At 36.0% G+C, this 23,645-nt stretch overlaps 4 protein-coding genes across 5 annotated transcripts; all 4 read left to right on the top strand.

Annotated features, from left to right (window-relative positions):
- Positions 1-80: 80 nt before the first annotated feature.
- LOC132046665 (LEAF RUST 10 DISEASE-RESISTANCE LOCUS RECEPTOR-LIKE PROTEIN KINASE-like 2.1) lies at positions 81-2,447 on the top strand. Its single transcript, XM_059437368.1, has one exon. It carries the CDS (start codon positions 372-374, stop codon positions 1,191-1,193), a length of 822 nt encoding a protein of 273 aa, XP_059293351.1. The 5' UTR covers positions 81-371; the 3' UTR covers positions 1,194-2,447.
- LOC132047849 (LEAF RUST 10 DISEASE-RESISTANCE LOCUS RECEPTOR-LIKE PROTEIN KINASE-like 1.4) lies at positions 1,900-6,911 on the top strand. The gene is made up of 5 exons (XM_059438828.1): positions 1,900-1,926; positions 3,269-4,258; positions 5,203-5,221; positions 5,312-5,656; positions 5,732-6,911. The coding sequence occupies exons 1-5, from the start codon at positions 1,900-1,902 to the stop codon at positions 6,619-6,621; spliced, it is 2,271 nt and encodes a 756-aa protein (XP_059294811.1). The 3' UTR covers positions 6,622-6,911.
- Positions 6,912-9,671: 2,760 nt separating this feature from the next.
- On the top strand, positions 9,672-10,465 carry LOC132046667 (uncharacterized). The gene has a single exon (XM_059437371.1). The coding sequence runs from the start codon at positions 9,845-9,847 to the stop codon at positions 10,283-10,285; it is 441 nt and encodes a 146-aa protein (XP_059293354.1). The 5' UTR covers positions 9,672-9,844; the 3' UTR covers positions 10,286-10,465.
- A 5,244-nt stretch (positions 10,466-15,709) lies between these two features.
- LOC132046663 (uncharacterized) lies at positions 15,710-21,895 on the top strand. 2 transcript variants are annotated; one of them, XM_059437365.1, is made up of 9 exons: positions 15,712-15,924; positions 16,066-16,113; positions 16,251-16,320; positions 17,040-17,130; positions 17,211-17,272; positions 19,220-19,488; positions 19,586-19,619; positions 19,702-19,833; positions 21,377-21,895. In XM_059437365.1, the coding sequence occupies exons 1-9, from the start codon at positions 15,904-15,906 to the stop codon at positions 21,562-21,564; spliced, it is 915 nt and encodes a 304-aa protein (XP_059293348.1). In that variant the 5' UTR covers positions 15,712-15,903; the 3' UTR covers positions 21,565-21,895. The 2 variants fall into 2 exon arrangements, with proteins under 2 accessions (XP_059293349.1, XP_059293348.1); XM_059437366.1 differs by lacking the exons at positions 17,040-17,130; positions 17,211-17,272 and having other exon boundaries at positions 15,710-15,924.
- The last annotated feature ends 1,750 nt before the right edge of the window (positions 21,896-23,645 follow it).

The raw sequence follows: 23,645 nt of genomic DNA, 5'->3' as shown, positions 1-23,645 counted from the left end.
TAGACCAAGTCTCTTACCCCTAAATTCCAATAGAAGCTTCTATATATCGTTTGTAAATATACGCGAAATTGGTATCTGTTTGTCAAAGATCATTCTACTGTTTGCTATATGTTGACCAAAGAATGACAAAATAAAGCACCCCATCTTTATCGTTGAATTTTACGTCTCATCTTTCTAATTGAATTTGGTGTTCTTCCAAACCTTTTTACCTTCCTCCTCTTTCTCTTTCCCTTATAATTCCTCTATCTCCTCCCCGCCTATATCTCTCTTTTAGACCAAGAAGATTATAGAATTGTGTATAGCTCTTTTTATACTATAACCAGTTAGCTCATACCTTTCTAGGTGGTGCTAATTCCTTTAATCAAACAGAAATGCATCGAGAACTCCATCCATACTTTTTGCTCTTAACTACCACAATATTTATCTTGTTCTACATACCGGGGTCTTTCTGTCAAGATGACGAGCAATTCAGAATGTGTGGTGAGCCATTTGGTTGCGGCGACATGGAGATAAATTACCCTTTCTGGGGAGGGAGCAGACCAGAGTACTGTGGTGGTCATCCAAGTTTCGAGATCAAGTGCGAAAGTAACATCCCCAATATTGTAATCGAATCAAAAACATATGAAGTGTTAGGGATCAACAATCCTAGTAGAATACTTACTCTGGCTAGGGATGATTTACTGAGTAGTAATCTTTGTTTGGACAACCCTGAGAACGCCTCCTTGAATTTTAATCTTTTCAGCTATGTCTCCGGTGACCAAAATATTACTCTGTATTATGGCTGCACCCTCCGCTCTGGTTCGCAAATAGTACCAACTTTTCCAAATGCGTTCAAATGCAATAGCAACGTATTTGGTATATACACAACGATCGGCGTTCCCTTCGACTTATCTACAGTGAGATGTGAGAACCAAATAATAGTTACGGTCAATCAAACGAATGCTCTTGCATTAGCTAGTGGTACAGCTTCCGTGGAAGTTCTGAAAACAGCAATTTCTGGCGGTTTTTCAGTTAATTGGACGGCAAGTATTGATACTAAGTGCCAACAGTGCACCGAGTCAGGTGGAAGATGTGGATCCAACCCGGATTCCGCAGACTTTGTTTGTCATTGTGAAACTGGTACTCATCCAACCGACTGCCACGACGGACAACGCCAAGCTGGCGGTAATCTTTTCTCCACTATTCCCTCATGATTTTACTAGAACCTATAGATTAATTCGAATGTCTGAATCACCATTCCAGTCCTTTCAGCAAAGAAATTAAGTTACATACATATTCTTAAAACAATTTGCAATTAGTATTGTTTTATCATATTATAACAGGTTAGTTATAATTTGAACCACATACTGATCATAGGATTTACTCGTAATTACTTTATAAATGACTGAACATATAATCATGTTTTTCATCTTTCATAAAATTAAACTTTCCACCAAATTCTCCAGGCTTAATCATAATTCCTATCATAAGCAAGCATTTACTTTGGTCCAAATTCCATATAAAACTCTAATTTTTTTGGGTTCCAACCCTGCACGGAGTCATTTTTGGTAGGAACGCTTTGCCTCCAAAGTGGGACTTCCGGTGCGAATCTGAATTCGTCTAGCCCAAAGTCGATACTAAACACGGAATGGAAAACCAAAAAAATAAAATAGCTAAATTGTGACCTCGTCAGTGTTTAATTTATTTGGTCAATTTTATAAAATTCCTCTTTCTGTTACTATACTTTTTTTTGGCTCCCTCTTTTAACACCAAAAGTAAAGGCATTGTCAAAACTCAGAAAGCTATCTAATTGTTTTATATGTTAGAGATGCCAATTATCCTAAATTTTTAGAGTTTGGACATTGTTTTATCCTATATTTAAAAAATTAGGAGTAATTTTCTTCTATTAATTGTTTCGAAATGCCGATTTTTCATGTCTGCGCTAAGGTGATGTTTTATATGTTAGAGATGTCAACTATCCTTTAAGAAAAATTAAAAAAACAACGAAATTTGAATGATTGGAAAAGTACAATAGTTCTCTAACTACCCAAAAAGAATAATATGTGTTTCTTTGGATTTCAAACTTGGATGGCGCTTGAATAAAATGACAGAAAGAAAATATTATTCAAAGAAAGATTGAGTTCACCGTTAGACTATTCTCACCTAATTTATAAATTAATAAGGCCTCATTTGTTTTCATTAAGATTAAGACGTGTGAATTCGAATGCACATCTGAATGAATAAGTTGTCTCTAGATCTGAACACTGAATGATTAAGACTATTTTTTTTTTCAACATCTCAATGTGCATAATGTATTTATTTAAACGTATTAAATATACAATTCAAATAAAAATGTAACTAAATATTAGAAAATAAATACAAATTTAATAAATTTTAAATATTATTTGATAAAAAAATGAAATAGTTACGTTTGCTAGTAAAGATGTAGATGTTTGTGGTGGTGGTGGGATGGGTGGTGATGGTGGTGGGTTTGTGGGGTAGGTAGTCGTGGGGGGTTGGGGTGAAGTTGGTGGTGGTGGGGCGTGGGTAGTGTTTGGGGTGAGTGGTGGTAGGTTGATTGCAGGGTAAGGGTGAGGTGGGTAGTGTTGGGTAGGTGGGGGTGAGAGGGTAGGGGGTTAGGGATAGGTAGTGGTGGGTTGGTTTGGGTTGGGGGTGAGGTGGGGTGAGGGGGTAAGGGGTGGTGGGGGTGGGTAGTGGAGGGTTAAGGTGGGTGGTGGGGGGGGCGGATGGTGCCGGTGGTAAAAATTATCCATACAAAATATCTCTTAATGATATTAAGACTTTGTTCTAGATCTTAATGATTAATACTTATTCAAACCAAATAAGTGTGCTTATATATTAATGTAAACTAATACACTTAATGGCCTAAGGTCTGAACCTTTCAGATTTAGACCTCCACCGCCATTAAGTGCAAACAAATGAGGCCTTATGACACCTACTAACATGGTAGCCCGACATTAAAATAATGGAGAAATAAAATAAAAAATAAAAAAATGGGTTGCCCAGAGGGAGAATCGAGGAAGTAGGTGAACATAACTTTTTATATATTAAATGACGAAAAATGATCATGCAAAAATATCATATTATGTCTAAATAATAAATATTTCTTGTAGGAAAAACATATAACCTTTGCATTATAAGTGTTCGGCCACATCTAAGTGCTACGTTGATTTTGGATATTATGGGGAACATTTATTGCCTCCATACTTTTTTTATGTTCATGTCCTATGTGGTGGCGAGACTCGCATAGTTTAAACGACAAATGTAGCCGTCATTCAACCTTCTTTCTTCTCATTGGAGTAATAGTCAACTTTCAATCAACCCTTTTTGTCTCTTTCTCTCTCTCTCAACTGTAATCTACACTAGATTCTCAACATCTCCCAAACAGCTTTTCGCCAATAATGCCGAATACTCACACACTCATTCTCTCTATCCATTCCAAATGCCTCTGTCCTACCCTTCCACCACCAATGGCTTCTTCGCCACCACAACCACTCTCTTCTTCGCCACCTTTATTCTCACAACAACATCCCTCTCCTTCCCTAACTGTAATAGCACTTTCTCCTGTGGTTCCATCCGTAACATCACCTACCCTTTCACTGGTGGCGATCGCCCCGACTACTGTGGCCTCCCTGATTTCAAACTCCGATGTGTTGACGATAATCACACCGAATTCACTCACCAATCACTTATCTACCGAGTTCTTGAAATTGACCAGTCTTCAAGAACCATGACCATAGCTAGAATCGACCTTTGGAATAGTACCTGCCCTTCTCAATTTATAAACACTACACTGAACTCCACTTACTTCAACTACGACCATAACGAAGATGACGAACTCTCATTATTCTACGGGTGCAATCTTTCTGCATTGAATTTCACGTCTCAGAATATGTTTACATGTAGTGTCATTGGTTTGAATTTTACCTCGGCGTTTTACTTATTGGGTCCAATTCCAAGTGACCCTTTTCTGAAAGTCCTTACTTGCACGAGTATCGTTACTGTTCCGGTGTTTAGAGAAGTGGGCAAAAGGCTATATAGCAATGAGATTACTCTTGGGGAGGCATTGATGCAGGGGTTTAGTGTGAAATATGATGCATCTTATGATGGACTCTGTTTTGGGTGTTTGAGTTTGGGTGGGAATTGTGGATTTAATGTGGAGTTGGCCCAGCCGATTTGTATTTGTGAAGACATGCCATGTACATTGCCTTTAGAACATTCCTATGAAGGTAATGGAAACTTTTTCCCTCCTCGGAATGTACTGGGATCTTTTTCACTGGTTTTTACTACTCCCTCCGTCTCAATTTACACCACACCTTTCGGATTTTGAGAGTCAAACAAGATCGCGATTTTTTCATGTCTTTTAAATTTTGTCACGTCTTTTAAATTTTATTTTAAGAAAATTAAAGATACTCTGTCTGAATTTGCGGTCACAATTAAGAAATTTGATTCTTGAAATCCGGACTATGCCACATAAATTGAGACAGAGGAGTACTAATTAGGAGTTCTGAATGTAGAATTCTATAGTTTTAAATTAGGGACTGAATAGTTTTAGCTTTATTGCAACAGAACCTCTATGTGTATTTAGTTTCTCACCTTTCCTGACAACACTATTATTGAGCTTCTTCCTTGGTTTTTATTCTGGGAAGGAATTGATTTCCATCTTATTGTACTCTATGATGCGTGAGATTTGTTCTAGTTGATGAATCCTAAACTCGTGGTCTAAGACATTGTTTGTGACTTTGTTCTACTTCTACATGATTGCATTGCCAGGTTGATATGCAATCTACCCATGTGTACAGAGGATCTTTCTAATTTCATCCTATTGCATTTATATTTGGTATGAGTAGTTGCTATCTTCTACTAGTGTAGGCCTCTGGTTCAAAGGTTACACCTCAAAGACACTATGCAACTTGCTAACACAATGTGTAAGGCAATGTGATTTACTACAGTTCTCATGATTAGCTTTTAGATATCCATGGTATGTTTTTTTCAGGTATCCCTAGGTAATCGTCTGACAGCGTGCTTCTTTTATAGAGTTTGTACTTTTCGGATCTATTATTCGCCCATACATCCATTTCATCTCACCACAGTTTTGTTATTTTCTCCTAATTCCACCCAGATTTACTTTATGTGCCTCAGCATCTATCGTGTTTATCACTTAATTGACAACATTATGACTGTTTTGCAGATAATAGAAAGAAAAGTCAACTTGCAGTAGGTATTGTCTCTGTTCTGATCCTATATTACATTTCAATTGACAAAGTCAATGCCATGAGAAGACTTTTTAACTTTCTTTTTTCTATTGCAGGCCTTAGCTTAGGAGGTGCTGCACTTGCCGGCATTGGCATTGCATTCCTAATCTTCTTCTGCAGACAAAAGAGAAAGCGGATTGCAGCACAGGCTTCACCTGCCCAAACGGAAAGCAAAGACCTTCCAATGTTAAGTTCAAGCAATGGCCTGACTTCTTCATCTTCTCCTTCTTCAACCACTTTCACCAGAAGCATTCCCTCTTATCCCTCTTCAGCTGATTACGGGAAGGGAAACTCCCACTTTGGGGCTCATGTCTTCAGTTTTGCTGAACTTGAAGAAGCCACGAATAATTTTGATCAATCTAAAGAACTTGGGGATGGTGGCTTTGGAGTCGTGTACTATGGTATGTGTATACTCATTCTTGCATTTATTATTTGGTGAGAGAGCTTCCTAACAATTCTAAGTAATTGTTAATCAGGCAAGCTCCATGACGGGCGTGTGATTGCAGTCAAGCGCTTGTATGAGAACAATTTCAAGCGTGTAGAGCAATTCATGAATGAAGTAGAGATTTTAACTCGGCTCCGGCACAAGCACCTAGTGACATTGTATGGGTGTACATCTAAACGAAGCCGAGACTTACTCCTTGTTTATGAGTACATACCAAATGGGACAGTGGCAGATCATCTACATGGAAATCGGGCCAAATCTGGTTTACTCTCTTGGCCTGTCCGAATGAATATAGCCATTGAGACTGCTGATGCTCTGGCTTATCTCCACTCCTCAGTTATAATACACCGTGATGTCAAGACCAACAACATTCTATTAGACAATAATTTCCATGTTAAAGTTGCTGATTTTGGGCTATCAAGACTGTTCCCAAATAATGTCACACATGTCTCTACTGCTCCACAGGGTACACCAGGCTACGTTGATCCTGAGTACTACCAATGTTACCAGCTCACTGAAAAGAGTGATGTCTATAGTTTTGGGGTGGTCTTGGTAGAGCTGATCTCATCATTGCAAGCTGTGGATACTGACAGGCACCGCCATGATATTAATTTGGCTAATATGGCAGTCAACAAGATTCAAGGTCATTCAATACATGAATTAGTTGATCCAAGTCTTGGATTTTCGACAAACAGCTCCGTGAGGAGGATGACTACATTAGTCGCTGAGTTAGCTTTCCGATGTCTGCAACAGGAGAGAGATCTGAGACCTTCAATGCAAGAAGTGCTGGAAACTTTGAAAGGCATCCAGAATGGAGAATCTAAAGCACAAAAGGCTGAGGTACTGGATATTGTGGTGGATGATGTTGGCCTCCTAAAGGGCTCCCCTTCCTCTCCCGATTCAGTTGCCACTGACAAATGAGTTAACAGCTCCACACCACATTCTAGTGGATGAAATATCTTTTTCAGGTTGGTCTATTTCAATGCTAGATGAAGAAGCAATTACTATTTTGACACTTGTGATCAGTGTCACAGTTGAGCTAGTATCCCGCAGTGGACACTTAATTTCTTATTTTTGCTTACATGTAGTTATCCTGTTATAGTTGATATTGTCTGTGGGAGATTATCTACTGCTTTTCGTGTAAGGCAATGTAAATAGTGAATAGGGCTGCCAACATTGTAGTATACATATGCATCTCTTCTCTTTGTTCATCAGGTTTTGTTTCTTTATTGACCTTTTGGTCCATCTGTTCACCTTAAAGTTCATTTATGCTGAGGACATTAAAGCCATATGTTTAAAAAGTGGAGCTATAAAGCCCCTCATCCACAACCCCCCGCCACACCCTATTTAGTCCACTGGTGAGGATATTTATAATGTCTGGACAAATTAACGCAGCAAAAATTTACTGCATCAGCACACATTCTGAGCCTATTCGTAACTTGGAGTGCTAAGTTTTGCCGAGTCTTATAGGTGAAGATGTTCTGATATTAATTGGTAAAGAGAAAAAAGAAATATAACTCTAATTCGTGGGAACACCCTGGTTTGGCGAGCTTAGTGCACCAAGAGAGGCTGTGCTAGCATACACTTATAGGGGTTAACTGAATCAATAGCTTTTGCCTCAACCATGTATATAATGTACTAAAGCAGCCATCAAATATCTCTTCATCAAAAGAATCCACCACATATCTATAAATAATTGACTGTGAATTTAGTAATTTTGTATATTGACATGAAGTCATTATACGAACTCATAAAACTTTAAAATTTTGAACCCGCCTGTGGCACCAAGCACTTTTGCTATACACGAAATCCTGGGAAGAGGCAGACCACATTGGTCTATTATATGCAACCTTACTTTGCATTGCTACACTAGTTTGCTTAGTTATTTTATGTCATTTCAGAAGAGTATTTTGACAGAAATGCTGGACTTCCAAATATCCATTTCGTAGCAGGTAATCCCAGAATATCATTCATCAGTATAAATTGTGGGTCATTTCAGAAGAGCCTGCAAAGTAGGTGAGCTTAATACCTGTAACTTGCTGATCATAGAATTGAATGTTTCAACTAATTTTTCCAAGTCAATTTTTCCTTTTCAATGGAAACTAAACCAAGGAAAAAGGAAGCAATTTTGACGTCACAAAAGAATGTCTACTGCCGTCTGCCTTGAGTTGCTTCCAATTTCCACCTACTTTTTTTGCTTCTCACATGCAATTAATGTATAATACTTATGACATTACTCTAGTATAGTAGAATCGCCCAACTCTTATCCAAACTTAACATTTTATTTTACCTTATTATTTTGGTTGCTGCCATTTCATAAAAGTGCTAACGCCAATGTGGTCATTTAAGGTACTTGTCCATAAACTATACTGATAATAAAAAAAGATTTACGCGTACGTTATAGTTCAAAATGAGAAAATTCAATACTCCTACAGTCCTACTAGTAAAAGGACGGTAAAGTCGGCAATTACTTTGTCAAAGAATTGACTTAAACAAGAAGTGATATTAATAGGCAAGAATGCTACACGTGGATGCATCTCAAGGACAAAACAAACGCTTATATTGATCAACAAACATGAAACTATAAAGAAATAACGATGTAACGACAAACATGATTATGCAACTTACGACAATGGTGACAATAGGCTTAACCCCGAATCATGAGATGGTCATCATCCTGTTGTCTTCCATTGATCACTCACTCCCCACATACGCATGCAATTACAGATAACTTTGAAATTTTTCAAACTCCAAATTTATCGTTCTTGCTTGCTCTAAAATCTTGATCACAAAGGCGCACTAACGCGGCCGGATCATAAACCGGAATAAAAAATGTAACTAATTACGCTTGAAATTCGAAAATCACTTTTACAATAATCACACCACAAGCATTTCTCATTAAATGAATTCAATTTATGTGTATAGAATTTATTTTTTAAAATTTGTGTAATGTAACTTTTTGACGAAAGGATTGAATAATTGAACCCTTAAACAAAGCGACTAAGAGTATATGTACGGATTAGTATATAGACTATAGGTATAGCAGGGAATAGAGTGACATTAATAACTAACGTATCTTAGAATTAAAGAATCCAGGGTGGTCCTTTCATCTATCCTTGGATAAGGAAATTAAAACGGGTCCAATCAGTGTATACACATATCGAAAATGGGATTGAGAATGGTCCAGTCCTTGGACAAATAAGCACCAACAAGTTCAAGCAATTTGTATAGGACGTGGAATTGAAACTTAGCAAATACATAAGGTGATCATATATTATTAACAAATTCTTATACACTAGTATAGTTTAAAAACTTTTTAAAATAACTCATCTAACCAACCTACATTAACTATGTATAGTAAGCGTGAGTTTGTGAAATACCATGCAGTCACACATTAAAATTGATTAACATAAAGCTGAAATGTAAAAGTAACATATCAGAATTCTTTGTATAGTTCAAATTAGGAAAAATTACCCGACATGGCAAACATTTAAACTGTACATAGGATATATAAGAATAATTTCAAAAAATTAAGAAACGTAGCTACATTTTGAGTTGTGTAGCAAACCCACAATACACGCGTGTAACTGTATGCGCTCAACTGATACATATAGCTGATATCGCGATTATGCGCTGATAGAATACACAACTCTATCTAAGTTTGTATAAGTACGCAAACGGTAACTACATCTCCTAATTACGCTCTAAACTATAGCTATTTATGAATTTTTCACAAAAAAATTTCTAAAACATGTAACAGATTATAGGAATTTTTAAATCTACAAATTAAACAATGCAATAAATAACCTAATATAGAGATAATATAATTTTTTTATTTGTCCAGTAAAAACACAAAGTTAAATTCAAAGCTACAAAGTTTGTACGGTATGGTAGAAAGAATGAACGGGACCCACAAGTGAAGACTGGTTCCGAACTTGGGAAAAGAGGCCACGTTTCAGTTTGAGAATGATACTGCAACAGGCTTGCAAATGGGATAAAGAATAGGAATAAGCCTTAAAAGACCCAAACAGACGGTCCACATTCCCCCCGTCCTTTCCCAATTCCCCTCTCTTCACTCCCATTTTGCCAAAAAAAAGTTACTGTTTAATTTGTAGCGATACTTACCTCAGATCGTAAGGAAAAAATGGCTACTTTGCAGAAATTCAAGCTTCTGGCAACTCAATGTGCAGTAGCAGGAAGCCCAACACGTAGCCCAACAACAAGCCCAGTTGTACACCTCCGCCGCCGCAAAACCCTCCGTATGCTCCTCACCCGTGGCGGAAGTGGCAGTGGCCGTAGACCGCCGCGCCGGGAAATCTGTTCGCCGGATCGACACCGCGATTCGCCGGAAAAGGGGAACGAACTGGTGGTAAGTCACAAGCTTAAGGACTTGTTTGTTTCGTCGCCTCCTTCGTTTTCAGAGAATACGAGACAGGGATTATCGCCGGCAACATCTGGTAACGGCGGCGGTGGTGGTCGGAGAATAGGGTTGGGGTTACGTTCGCTTAGGCCGCTATCGGCGACTTTCCGGCAACGGTTAATGAGGAGAGCTTGGCGGCCTGTACTTGTGAGCATACCTGAGTAAATTAATTCGCTAGGTGTATTGTACCTGATTAATTAGAGAAAAATAAATACTACAATTATATATTAGGAGTTATAACTTATTAATCCTCTCTGATTTTGTTTTGTTCCATAGTATATATCTTTTTAATTCCGTAATTTTCCATTTTTACGGTAAGTTCCATGAATAACCTAATTATTAAGAGATCACAGTATCGTAATTTTGATCTAAAAAGTTCACTTTGGATACCAAACTTGATAGGTGTTCGCTTGTGATTCATTTACCGTACATGATTGCGAGTTCTTCTGATTATTTCCCATACTATTTAATTGTTTTTTTTTCCTAATTTATTACTCCTACTTTCTTATTAATTTTGTGTAAAATGTTGAAGCATAAAATTAGTTCAAAATTTCATCTTTTGTGCCTAGAGTAAAGTGATTTATCAAAGTTTTACTTTAATTTTTTCTTGATAGTTCAACCATTGAACTAATATCCATGGACGAGATTTGGCACTTGCTTTTTGTACTTTTCTCCAGCACTCTAGTATTAGCAGTAATAGAAGAGGAAATGTCATAGGAAAAGCTAAAATTCATCAATTTCGAGAATTTGAAAAATTATCTTTAATGATAAAAAAAAAAATTGTTAATTTCGATGAGAAGATTTGTTTACTTTGTACAGTAATTTGAACCTATAAATGAGTTTGGGAGTCACAAACATGATGGAGGACATAATAGCTTATGTAGCATGAGATTTAGCAATTCGAATGTAGCTATCATTCAACTCTTGCTTTACCAAAACCAATTTATTTTTTTGCTTTTGTAACTTTTTATAGTCTTTAGTAGTTCCCAAAAGTATTTTCAAAATTTTAAAGGTGCCTATGATAAAATGATGAAGAGCTTATAAATGTCGTCAAGGGCGGATACATAATAAAGGCAATAGGCGTCAAATGTATCCCGAAATTGTTACAAACAAGAAGTATGAGTATCAAGAAATTGAATTTAAATAATGAAAATTAGGATTGTAGATCCGTTACTCCAAATTTAAAACAAATTAAGTAGCTAGTAAGGTTTTTTCTTACTATAAATTTATGTAGACATTCAGGGGAAGGTAAGTGATAATGAAAAATAGTTTTATTACTTTATTCTTCTTATTGTTGCTATTGTTGGCTGTACACTCGTTTTCAGCAAAGATGTAGTAGTACTAAAGAGTCAGGAAGAATCTTTATACGCATGCATTGGTAATTGGTTAACGGTTAAACAATGACAAACAGCCCATGTCAATAAAAATAGGTTTTTTGACCTGCAAGGCAAGATATCGCTATTTTAATCTTTATTTTAGTAAAGAGGCAGAAATTTATAAACTTAATGATGTTGAGATTGAAAATTTAGGGTTGGTGTGGTAATGGAAAGGGTGTGGTGGGGCAAGTTGGTATGAAATTGACATAGATCATGACGAAAAAGTCCAATAGGAGAGATAAAAAGTTGATTGATAGTACAATATAAAGTTCTGTCTCATTTTACTTCGTATTTTTGCTTTGTTCCCATACTTGTGCTTTTTGACAAATCTAGGTGGGGTTAGGGGCCTATGATTTAATTTACAACTTGAAGAAAACAAGAATGAGATTGGACACCTCTCATTTGATTTTTGAAATAGTGTGCACACAATCACATTAGGGCCTATTAAATTTGTATTTGGATCGTTTTGACAAAGTCCATATGATTTAATTTACAACTTGAAGAAAACAAGAATGAGATTGGACACCTCTCATTTGATTTTTGAAATAGTGTGCACACAATCACATTAGGGCCTATTAAATTTGTATTTGGATCGGGAAGTCCATATTTAGAATAAAGCGCTCTCTAACACAAGGTGATTTTGCATCCAGCAGAACTCAAACTCAAGACGCTAGTTAAGAATGAAGAAATATTTAAATAAAAAAATATTTATCATTCCATCACAATTCTTATTGTTTGGTTTGTCAACTAAATAGTTGATTAGTGAGTTGGTATGGTTTCTTTTCTTTTCTACCCTTTTTTTGGTCATTCTTTTTGGTTGATTTTAACTTAAATGCTTCATGCTAAATTGTAATAGTACTTAAATACAACTTCAGGTGCCTTAGTTGTTTACAAAATGAACGAGGTTGGGTTCATTGCACGTACTATTTGAATAGCCAATGGTTGTTTTCTTGACCACGATTTTAAATATTTTGAATAATAAACTGTGTAGTACTTTATGGTATGTATGTAGATGTATATTGAATAATAAATTCTGTAGTACCTAGTACTTTGTTGTATGTAGATTGAATATCATATAAAGTGGAATGGAGGGAGTATAATTTATTTATTTTTCATAACTCTTTCTAGATTTATCATGTAGTAAGGGTTGAAGTTGAATCATTGAAAATAATGCACTATATCTTGCACATATCACATTTGATATGCATGTGAATATGTGACCGGCTTCTAGTAAACTTTTTCTCTGTGCATTATAATTGAAGCTTTAGGCAAAAATAGAGGTACCAAGCCATGCATTTGCCCTTTAAATGTATCTGTCATTTCTCTTTTCCACAAGCAGACAATGCACAATATATAGTGCTAGACACCCAGAATCCGAATCCTTCGTACTACAGCAACATCTTCAATAAATTTAAAATGGCTTTGCTTACTCGTAAAGTCAACCACTATTCAATTGATCGAATTTATTGTTTTGGCTTGAGTACTTTTGAAAAAAGAAAAAAAAAATTACCCCTATACTATAATAAGATTATATTTATTTTGATATTCAGGAAAGGAAAAGGCTGATTCACTAAATAATATGTATAAATAATTTATTTGAAACTTGGTAAACAAAAAAATTGTAGTACAAAATCCATAAATTAAAATTTTGAATTCGTTCTGTTTTAAGTCTGGCATAGATTCGTCCTAACTCAACCAACATCTCTTGGATAAGTGACAAGTCTCCGCGAATTATGATAATTTATCCAAAATGAGTTCTCCAAACAGGACCCAAGTATGTAATCTGTGCATACATTGAACCACAAACAAACCATCAATGTAAAACAGGCTGAAGTGGACTATAGACAATTTTTAGTATACAGGACAAAAGATTAAAAGATAATGAATAGTCACAAACAATCTATTGGTAGGACCCCTTAGGTCTAATTAAAAAAACAATGCAACGGCAATTAAGATATGGAACCAATACCATGTATCCACGCTAAGTAATCAAACTCTTTCACATTAAAATTGACATAAATTAGATTAATTTAACAAGAAAAGGCAGTTGAGATGAAGTTAATATATCTATCATCTATGGATTATGATCTGATTCTAACCATGCGTGAGCAAATAAGTTAACAGATAAAAGAAAAATAGGAATGAATACAGCTATATGAAGAGACAGATTTGTACAAGTAATGGCTTCATTCCAAGGTCGACCTCAAAAGCACCCATTACTGTGTATATAGAAGCATGGACAATTGCTAGAAAAAACATCTGGAATAACAGGAAGGCCTTGCCTATTTGCTGCCATTTATTTGGGTCTTCTTTTGGCAAGCCTTTCTCAATTGACGACAGAATTAGTTTAAACAATGGGAGCAAATAAAGACCAACCTTATACAAACAGTGAAGAGTAGATATATATAGGATAATATAAATAAAATTCCAAAATGATAAGAGAACTAACTGGACTAATTAAAACTCTTTCAGAATCTTCAAACTTAGATAGGATCCTATTACCACTCACATGTCTTCCACCACATGGCTGGACATTTTAATAGGATCCTAAAAGTATGTTTTAAACAGGCCGGGTTCTTTAATTCACTCTAACAATATTATCCTTAATATAAAAAATTGCTAGGTGGGATAGTTATATATATTCCCCAGCATCCTCCAACATGTATGTGTGTGTATATATGTATATGACATTGTACTAGATGTTATGTGTGGATTAAAGACTTTTTACATCACGGTTTAAAAATCTTTTTTGAGTAAACTGACAAAACCTACGAGAAAATGTCATACCATGGTCCAAAATTTTGTAATGGTCTAATGTTCGTCTGTAAGGATGAGCAATATAATGAGCAAACATTACATTATAGTTATACGCAACCTATCAAGCAAGAATAATTATTTAAATATTTTAATAAGATTTCTCATGCGTCAATTTAGGTAACATACTTAGCCCCATCCAACTCAATTTAAGAGAGAAAATCACCCAATAATTGGCAGCTCAAAGCAAGAAAAACTACACAAACAAATTGAACAGTTTGTCCTTCAAATGGGTTCTTCTTTAATTTTTGGCCTTAGCAATCGAATTTATACCTAGCAGGGCATAAGTTCTTTAAGGACGTAGGACATAACTTGTGAATTATCATGATGCGAAATAAACTTATGCCCCGTGAAAAAGTTATTTACCTTGAGGAGTAAAATTTAAAGTCCAGCACAAAATAGAGACAAAAGGGCAATTTGCCCGATTTCCCTTCATAGGGACTGGTCTTTAATTTTTGCCTCTCAATTAGCTGGTCTTTAATTTTTGCCTTTTGCTTAAAAAGGTGGCCGAAAATGCTCCGAGGTTCTGGGTTCGAAACCCAACAGAGTCGAAAATAATAATAATTTCGCAAGGCATGGGTAGGTTTCTATGAACCTATAGGTTCTATGAACCTATACCTATTTGGGCAAAGCTACATAGAACAAGTATAGATGACATTCTTTCGCTCAGGCGCAAACTTGAAGCTTACGCTTAAAGTTCACGACAAGACAAACTTTTTGCAAAAGCCTTGCCTTGTAATTTTTTTTTCTTTTTTTATTGAGGGGGTTCGAACCCAAAATCTCGAGATATTTCCGATCACCTTTTTAAGCAAAGGGCAAAAATAAAAGACTACCCAAAAGAAGGACAATCCGCACAAAAAAAATGGAGACAAAAGGGCAAATGACCCAAACTACACCGCTGAGTTAGCCCAAATGGATTATATTACATTTTCTTTTTGTGCGGATCACCCTTCACACCCACTGATCTTTAATTTTTGTCCCTCAAATTTGAAATATTTAGTTTTTGTTCTTTGCCTAAAAACCCATGAGTTAATTTCAATTCGTACAAAAATAAAAATTAAAAAAAATCGCATGATAAGGTTTAGATTCGCTAGGCAGAGTTTGCCTTATGCCTGATGGCTTGCAAAACTATGCCTGAGGCTTAACTTTGGCTTGCAGGTAGAATTTTGCATTCAAAATTCTCATGCGCGACATCTAACTTTTTTACTTTGAATAAGGCACTTTTTTCTTTATAAAAACTACGCTTGCAATTTTTTTTTTGACTAAATCGGAGTTCGAACCCAAACCTCATGTATTAGACAAATGACCAAAATTAAAAATCACCAAGTTGCTGGACTAAAATTAAAGACCACCCGACATTCCTGCAAATTGCCTTTATATTACTGTACTTCTTATTATTCGGCTGCAAATGAAGCCGATAAACGCGACCCGAGGCCCAAAAGGAAAGTGTATTTGAATTTTGGTAGAAAGAAAGAAATCAAATCCTCCAAATTTGGAATTTCCCAATATCTCCCGCCAAAGCTTGTCATTCGAAATCGTCAATTTGAGAAGCTTAATTGAACAGCACAGCTGTTCCATTCCTCAAATTTTCCAATGTCAGCTTCTTTACCCAAGGTTTTGTTCCTCAATTCAGCTTTACATGCTTTTTTTTCACTAATAAAATCTTCAAATCTAAATGCTAGGGTTATCAAGAGCATTTTCGGTTACTAGTAATTTTAATTGTACAGGTTTTTGAATATAATTTTTTGGTTTCAGATGGAGGTGCTTTATTCCAAGCTCTACAGCAAGTACACTAAGCTCAAGGTATTTGGGGATTTTTACTGTTCATTTTTAAAATTTAATATTTGAGCTGTGTTGAGTGGAAAGTAGTGTGTTTTCCTGTTTACTATCAGTGGTTTGCAAGAGTAGCATTTTTAATTTAATTTTTTTTTTTTTTGTAGAAAGAAAAAGACACGAGCATGGAGAACCTGAATCGGGAACAAGAGGAGAAATTTGTGAAATATGTAGCTGGTATGTTTATATTTGAAAGCTTACGTTGATATTTATCCAATAATACTAAATTGTGGAAGTTTTCCTTTTTCTTTTGTAGCGATTACGTTTTGCCAATTTAAAGATTGTATCTTCGCTGTAATTATATATTTTTTTCTCAGAAAGTAGTTTGGTTTGTTATTTGTTATGACGCAAACCTCTATGGATGTGCTATTGTTTTACTGTTAATCTTGAGTTCTGAATTTCAACTACTATTTGTTCTGAAACCGCCACATTGTGAGGATATTTGATTTCACCAGGACCAAATCAACCCCACTAAGGAGGATCTTTCTGTATACCATTTAACCTTCCCGGTTCTCCTGAATTTTACCTTTCTAGATATGGTGAAATTTGAACACCACTTGCTCCTTGGACGTGTGCCCTCCAAGAATTGATCAACTCCTTTTTTTCGTTGTCAAAATGTGAATCCTCTGGAACTGCTACAAGAAGGCTATGTTAAAGTCCTTCTCTTGATTAACTGTGGATACCAGCCCAAAGCGAAAGCCAGAAAGAAAATTTGCTATAATTAGCGGTAGCAATTTTTGTCATTTTCTACACATCCTGTACATTGAGTTTCTCTTGAAAGCATGCAATAATATATCCAGATGAAATCTGTACTTGGAAAACTCATAGTTTTCATTTTTACTTACATTAGAGACAAACTTGGTTGAAGGCTTGACATGCAGCTTTGTTTCTTCCAGCTGCCGATGAAATGATTGAATACTTGAGAAACGAAACTGACAGACTACGCGAACAAGTTAATGAGTTGAGGAGTGAAATGACATCGATGAGGTCTGCACTTGTGAGAAAGGCTTAGTCATTTGAATAAGAATAGTGAAAAGAATATAAACGTGTACTTAACCTGGCTGCAGGTCTGCCAAAGATGAAGAGAAGATTCAATACCAAACGCTTTTGATGGAAGAGAACCTAAAGAGTAAGGATATGTTGGGAATTGATTAATTAGTTATGGAAGTTCAAGTCATGGTAGAATTCTTATGATGTCCATAGTTCTATCTTTATTTTCTGAAAGACAGATAGGCAGGTTATTATTGCTTTAAAAAAATTGGATATGTTGTTAAGCTTACATCAATGAAAGTTGAAAAAAAATATTGGTATTCAAATTTCAATCCTTTTAGGGCTAGCTGTGATTCTTTTATGTCCGTTTGGAAAGAGAGAAGTTTAGCTTCAGTACTTGTTTGAAAGCCTTAACAAAATAGGGTTTATTGCTAGAAACATTCGTTTAACTTTGGTGGCTTTGTTTGTCTACTCTCTACAAAATTAAACACTTCATCTGTGTTTTTTGTTTTGACACATCTTCTTTTCAGAGGATATGGTTTTGCATTGAATTGAAAAATAGTTCTTACTGGTTAGAATTCCTGAAGATAGCGATTTCCTTCTGATGTCTTGTAAACTCTTTTTTATGCCACTCTGTGAGGCTGACAAATAGCAGGTTTTATGCACGTGCCTATCAGATTATGGTTTTACCTTTTGGGGGCTTTAATACTTGTAGTTTATGATCATCAATATTGGTAATGGTTCAATAATCTACCATGGGGTAGGTTGCTAATCAACCACAATCTGACTACTGCGTGTCTCTCATTCTTATCATGACATTTGTTTACGTCTTGTCTGATTCTGTAATTGGAACCGGGGTCAGTGCAAAATGAACTAAGACAATGAAATCCTTTTAAATTAAGAAACAGAGACAATGCAAAGATCATTCAGAATATTGAACTTTCTAGTTACTAGTATAGTCCATTACCCCTGGTTTCCTACGTTGTTTGTTTCATCAGATCCGCATACTTGGATGAGTTTCTATTCACATTGCGAAGTCTCGTGTACTATTAAAGATAACTTATGTTCTTAAACAGAAAATCAGAAGGGTTTCCAAGTCCGAATGGGATAAAGTTAAGGTTCAGAGATTCCAGATTGGCTTTGACATATTTAACAGAAGTTAAGCAGGTCAACATTAGAAAAATATAGCTCTCTTTTTAAGTGAGAACTAGTTGTTGCTATCAACAGTATACCAACTATGGTACCAAATGTTGGGTATTTAGCATATTAGTTTAGAAGTCGGATTTTGTGGTTTTCCAAGTTTGATCGTCAACATTAACCTAATTTTCTACCAAAAAAGGTTATTAAGTCTACTAGGGAAAAAAAAGTCCTTGAATGAACTCAACCGAGAAGCTAGAGCTCTTGAGGTAAAGAGACTACAACTTAGTCCCTCAATGAATGTGGGACACTCTAACATCTCCTTCTTCCCATACATTCAGGACTGGAAAAATGGAGCGTAGGTAATACTCCCTCTGTCCAGAAAGATTGTCCTCCTTTCCTTTTTAGTCTATTCCAAAAATATTGTCCCCTTTCTATATTTAGAAACAATTTAACTTTATGAGATGATTTACAGCCACACAAATATCTAAGGCTTGTTCTGGACCACACATTTTAAAAGTCTTCCTTTATTTCTTAAACTTTGTGCCAAGTCAAAAGAGGACAATCTTTTTGGGATGGAGGGAGTATTATATATGGGCCATTATTGGATGACCAAACTATAGGATGAGTTTGGCTTTGATACTAAATTAAGAATTCAACCTTGAACTTGACTCAACCCAGAAAGCTGGCTCTTGAGGTGAGAGCTATCCAAAACATAGAAGGAGACTATTGGGCCACTGTATCAAAGTTGTCACGCATAAGTCAAAGTCTTGCTAATTGTCTATAAAGGCAGCTATTCATTGTGTTTCTGTGGAGATTTTGGTGCTTCTTAGGCTGGTTTTGCTGTGTACTTTTGAACTTTTGGAGATCAATATTTGCATTCTGCTGTTCGATTGAATAAGTGTCCAATTTCAAAATCCCTATAGTTATATACATATTGCAACTGCAGATAAAGAACTTCGTGATGAAATTCAGAGGCTTCAACAGCTTGATCAGGAGGGAACCTGTTTCAATGGTAGCAGTGATAAAGGAGAAAGCAGACAAATTATTTGTGTTGGGGATTCTCTTCCAGATGCATTTGATGGCTCAACCATAGCAAAAAGGAAATGCCGTAGGCAGTCTTTGGTCACTTTACAAGACACAGTTACGCTGTCTCCCTTGGAAGAACTTCCAACTAGACCTGAACAACCTAGTACGAGTTCATTTAGGTACACCGAGGTCAGTTCTACTCTCCAATTTCTATGTCATATGCTAGTTCATGCGGTAAAGTTGAGCTGTGATTTTACTATTCTGACCATCAGACAATATTTTGCAGCCTGCTTGCTGTAGAAGAAATGTTGACATTTCAGGTTTGTCCCAACTGATACTTGTGAATTTTAGTATGCAATGTCTCTTCTCTTATGTAACTATTATTTGAATGGGATATTTTAGGTGATGGTGCAAGTGATATCTCTCCAGCCTCGTGCATCTTCCAAGACCTTGTTCAGTGGCTAGTCGGTATGAAATTTTCTACTGTGACGGGAAATGCAGAATTATGCATATTAGCGCTTCATGAATCAAGCGGTAATTTCTGGAGGAACTCTGTAGTCCTGGATTTTCTTGGTCCCTTTTCTTTCTTTCCGCTTCCATTTTCTACTTCCTAAGCTGTAGATATGTGATAATTCTTGCTGAAATCTTTCAAATTTGCAGAGGCGTTGTTCAAGTTTCAATAGTCTTAGAAAATTTGCCTTATTTGATGACTTGAGTTTTGTTTCGCCGTAACTTTTAGTTTCTTTTTTAAATTATAAATTTGACCTAATAATAACTAGTTGGCAGTATGTCCATTTATTTGCTGTTTTCTTTCCTGCTAGAAGTAGTCACTGAAACATGAAATGGTGCTCCCCAATAATCAGAAACCTAGATGGGAAGGGCAGCCCGGTGCACTAAGCTCCCGCTGTGTGTGTGATCCGGGAAAGGGGAGGACCACAAGAGTCTATTGTACGCAACCTTATCCTAAATTTCTGCAAGAGGCTGTTTCCACAGCTCAAACTCGTGACCTCTTGGTCACACGGCAGCAACTTTACCTTCTGATTGTTACATCTTTAGTTTCATTTCTATCTGCAAAGTGTTTGGTTGATTTTTTGATTTTTTTTTTTTTGGCATAAATTCTTTTTCAAATTCTTGAACCAAATGCCTCCTAAGTTTCATTTATGTGATTTTACCTACTGCTGCGGTATAATCACCAAGCAGGAGTTGTTTGAGTGGTGAGCATGTTCTATATTTTTTATGGTGTAATTTGAGCTAAATGATTTTGACTTAGTCTCACTTTAGTTTTGTTACCGTAGTGCACTCAATTGTAACTACATCTTGTTTTGCTTTAGAACTTTTTCATTCGATAGTAGCGTGCTAGTTTGTGTTTACTAGTATTCTCTAAATTTTGAAGAATTCAGGTCAAATATAAGTTTGACCGCTGATCAGATTTTCAAGAGAACTTGGTCAGTTTGGCCGCTCAATGAACAAAGCTGATCTAAAGCGGGCTTGACATAGTGTTGTTAATTATAAAAATCACTGAGGCCCCTTATAAGCCAGCTCTTTTATGTTGAACTTCATTTAGATTAATCAGAATTTTGAATTATTCAATCTTCCCTTTGTTCTTTCGTTTCCAATTTAAAGTAGGGCATTGTGACAGTTGCTCTTTAAAATTGATGTGTTGCGATACGCTCTCACACACAGAGAGCTTCAAGAGCTTAATATAGAATAATGGTGTGAATCACCTACAAGTCTATTTGATCATCTAGCCGGACATGGTTATGTTTCTGCAGTTTCTTGAGGTCCTGTAGTGTGCTTTATGGTCTTTGGCTGTTTTTAGTTCACACATGCTGACAAGAAAGAGATGTCCATATGTTTGTACTGTGGATTACAAGAAAATATATATATATATATATAGTTTGATGCATAGAGGAAATGAGATACGGTTGCCATTGAACTCGGTGGCACTCTCCTGTTTCTTGTCTTTTCTAAGTGAAGCATGCTTGGTCACTCCAAATTTCAGATATAATTACTTCATTGATAACAACGGTCACTTTTGGAACTTACATTCTGAAGGTCATCCTTTTGGTTTGTGCAGGATTATCTTTTAGTTTGACTGTGACAAAGAATGCGTCTACAGAACCCGAATTGGTGTACCGCATGTTGTCCCTGGGGACTTTTGAGAGAGTGGCCCCTGAATGGATGAGGGATACAATCGCGTTCAGCTCGAATATGTGTCCAGTTTTTTTCCAGAGGGTGTTTCGTGTTATAAAGCTCAGTTACTGACCCCCTTTCTCGTAAGTTCCAACTTAGAACCTGATTGGGTTTAGTCTCGTGTATATGTCTCCAACTTGCTGGGTTGAGTTTATATTTTTCTACATCCTCGAGCAGAATTTGACCTTTATATAGCGCAGAGTAGCAAATATCTCAGTCTGAATGGACTTTCGCATTTTTTTTTTTGTCGATTTTACATTTTTACTCAATCCATGAGGGGGGGAGTTGATTTAATTCTGTTAAAGTCACCGTGCCAACTCTTAGATCAAATTTGATGTAGCCAACTATGATGCCGTTATCTATAGTAACTGTGAATTCTATCAAAGAAAAGTTAATTCTGACTCGCATTAAAACTGTAGGTTTAAACCAAATCCATTCTCTTTTAAGTTACTTCAATTTGGTGATTAGTAAAGCCCATTGTGCAGGAGCTTTGCATCTTCCATGATGGGAGCCAAGTGGTTCCCGCAACAGGATTGTCCTCCCTCTTTGCCATCCTCAACTTGAATATTATTCCTATGCATTGCAGCCACTCCAGACAGGGAAATTTGAGATAAATACAAAAAAGGTTAAATATCCACAAACAAATCACTCGAAATTCCATTTAATCAGCTATATTTCCGGTATCAATGTATGAACTAAAGCAGGACGCTAGTTAATTATCCATAACTCGTGAATGGCGTGGATTATTTAAATTAAATAATATCACATTGTGACCAACACTGGGTTCAACCAACATCTACAACACATGCATGCCTATGCAGCTAAAAGATGCATATCCAGTATAATTACAAAAATATGAACCAAATGAGAGCTAGTGCCTTCTTTAATTGCAAAATGAAAAAGACAAAAAAGGATCTCATCTACATGCATATAGATCGAATTAACCCATGAATGATTCCCATAAGTGGCATACACAGGATTTTTTGTCAACGATGTCACATTTTAAATGAAAAAAATAAAATTAAAAAAATGTAACACCAGAACAAAATATAAATAAAACACAATGCACGTACAATACTATAAATTTTCTCGATGAGATTTTTTTTTTTTTTTTTTTAATTCAAAATAAACTCATTAAAAGTAATACTAAATACTTTCTCACTAAACAACTTATTATTCATTTGATTTCATAATTTTTCTTAATCAATTTCAATAGCGAGAAAGAAGGTAACAGAAAACATAAAAAAGAACTGCAAATAATTAATTTGGGAAGCAGCGAGATCCTTCTTTACTATCTAAATATATTACTGTCGATAATAATGACAAATGTGAGTTTAGATCAATAAGTGATGCTACTTGGGTTCCAACTCGCGTTCTTCTTTAAAAGTTGATGCACCTGCCCACCTGAGCTATGCAGTCCTTAGCGTCAAGGAGTGTCACTTAAAGAAAAATTTCCTCAATTTTGCCTTTGCCGTTTAATTATATATACATATGTAGCAAATTTTCCAACAATGCAGTGTCACGTGACACTCCTCAATCTAGTCAGAAAATCAACTAGTCACCAATGACAAAACGAATGGTTGGCTATATGAAAATTTGCATCCTTCCGTTCTATTCAGGCTAATATGTAAACTGCAACTGGTTAAAACTTAATGCTAAGCTAAAACAAACTCGCAGACCAGCATTATGTTAACCAATTACCACATGACCGGAAAAAAAAATTACCATAAAAAGAACAGCTTGAAGGTATAACATAAGAGGTACATTAGATGAATAAGACATTCATAATTTCTACATGTTTCAACATTACATTTGGGCAGAATCAGCAGATCAATAGATCATTACGACAACTGTCTCATGCATGAGAAAACAGAATAACGAAAAGAAGAATGAAAACAATAACTAAGGAAATCCAAAAAGGAGGATAGCTTCCCGCTGTACTCCACACAAGTGGGTCATATCGAAAATAATTTTTGTACTCAAAATTAGCAGCCTTTGGAGGAAGAGAGAATCTTGGAAAAGCCTCTTCCCCATTATAGTTAAGAACCATCACTTGATCATCTCTCCGTTTGAAATAAACCAAACCACTTGCATTAACTGCTGGAGTAAACACGTTAAAGTACAATTCTTGAGGGACCAACAAATCTTTTCTT

The sequence above is a fragment of the Lycium ferocissimum genome, chromosome 2 (genome assembly GCF_029784015.1).
Source record: "Lycium ferocissimum isolate CSIRO_LF1 chromosome 2, AGI_CSIRO_Lferr_CH_V1, whole genome shotgun sequence".
Classification (NCBI taxonomy): Eukaryota; Viridiplantae; Streptophyta; class Magnoliopsida; order Solanales; family Solanaceae; genus Lycium; species Lycium ferocissimum.
This window is presented reverse-complemented; position numbering and strand designations above follow the sequence as displayed.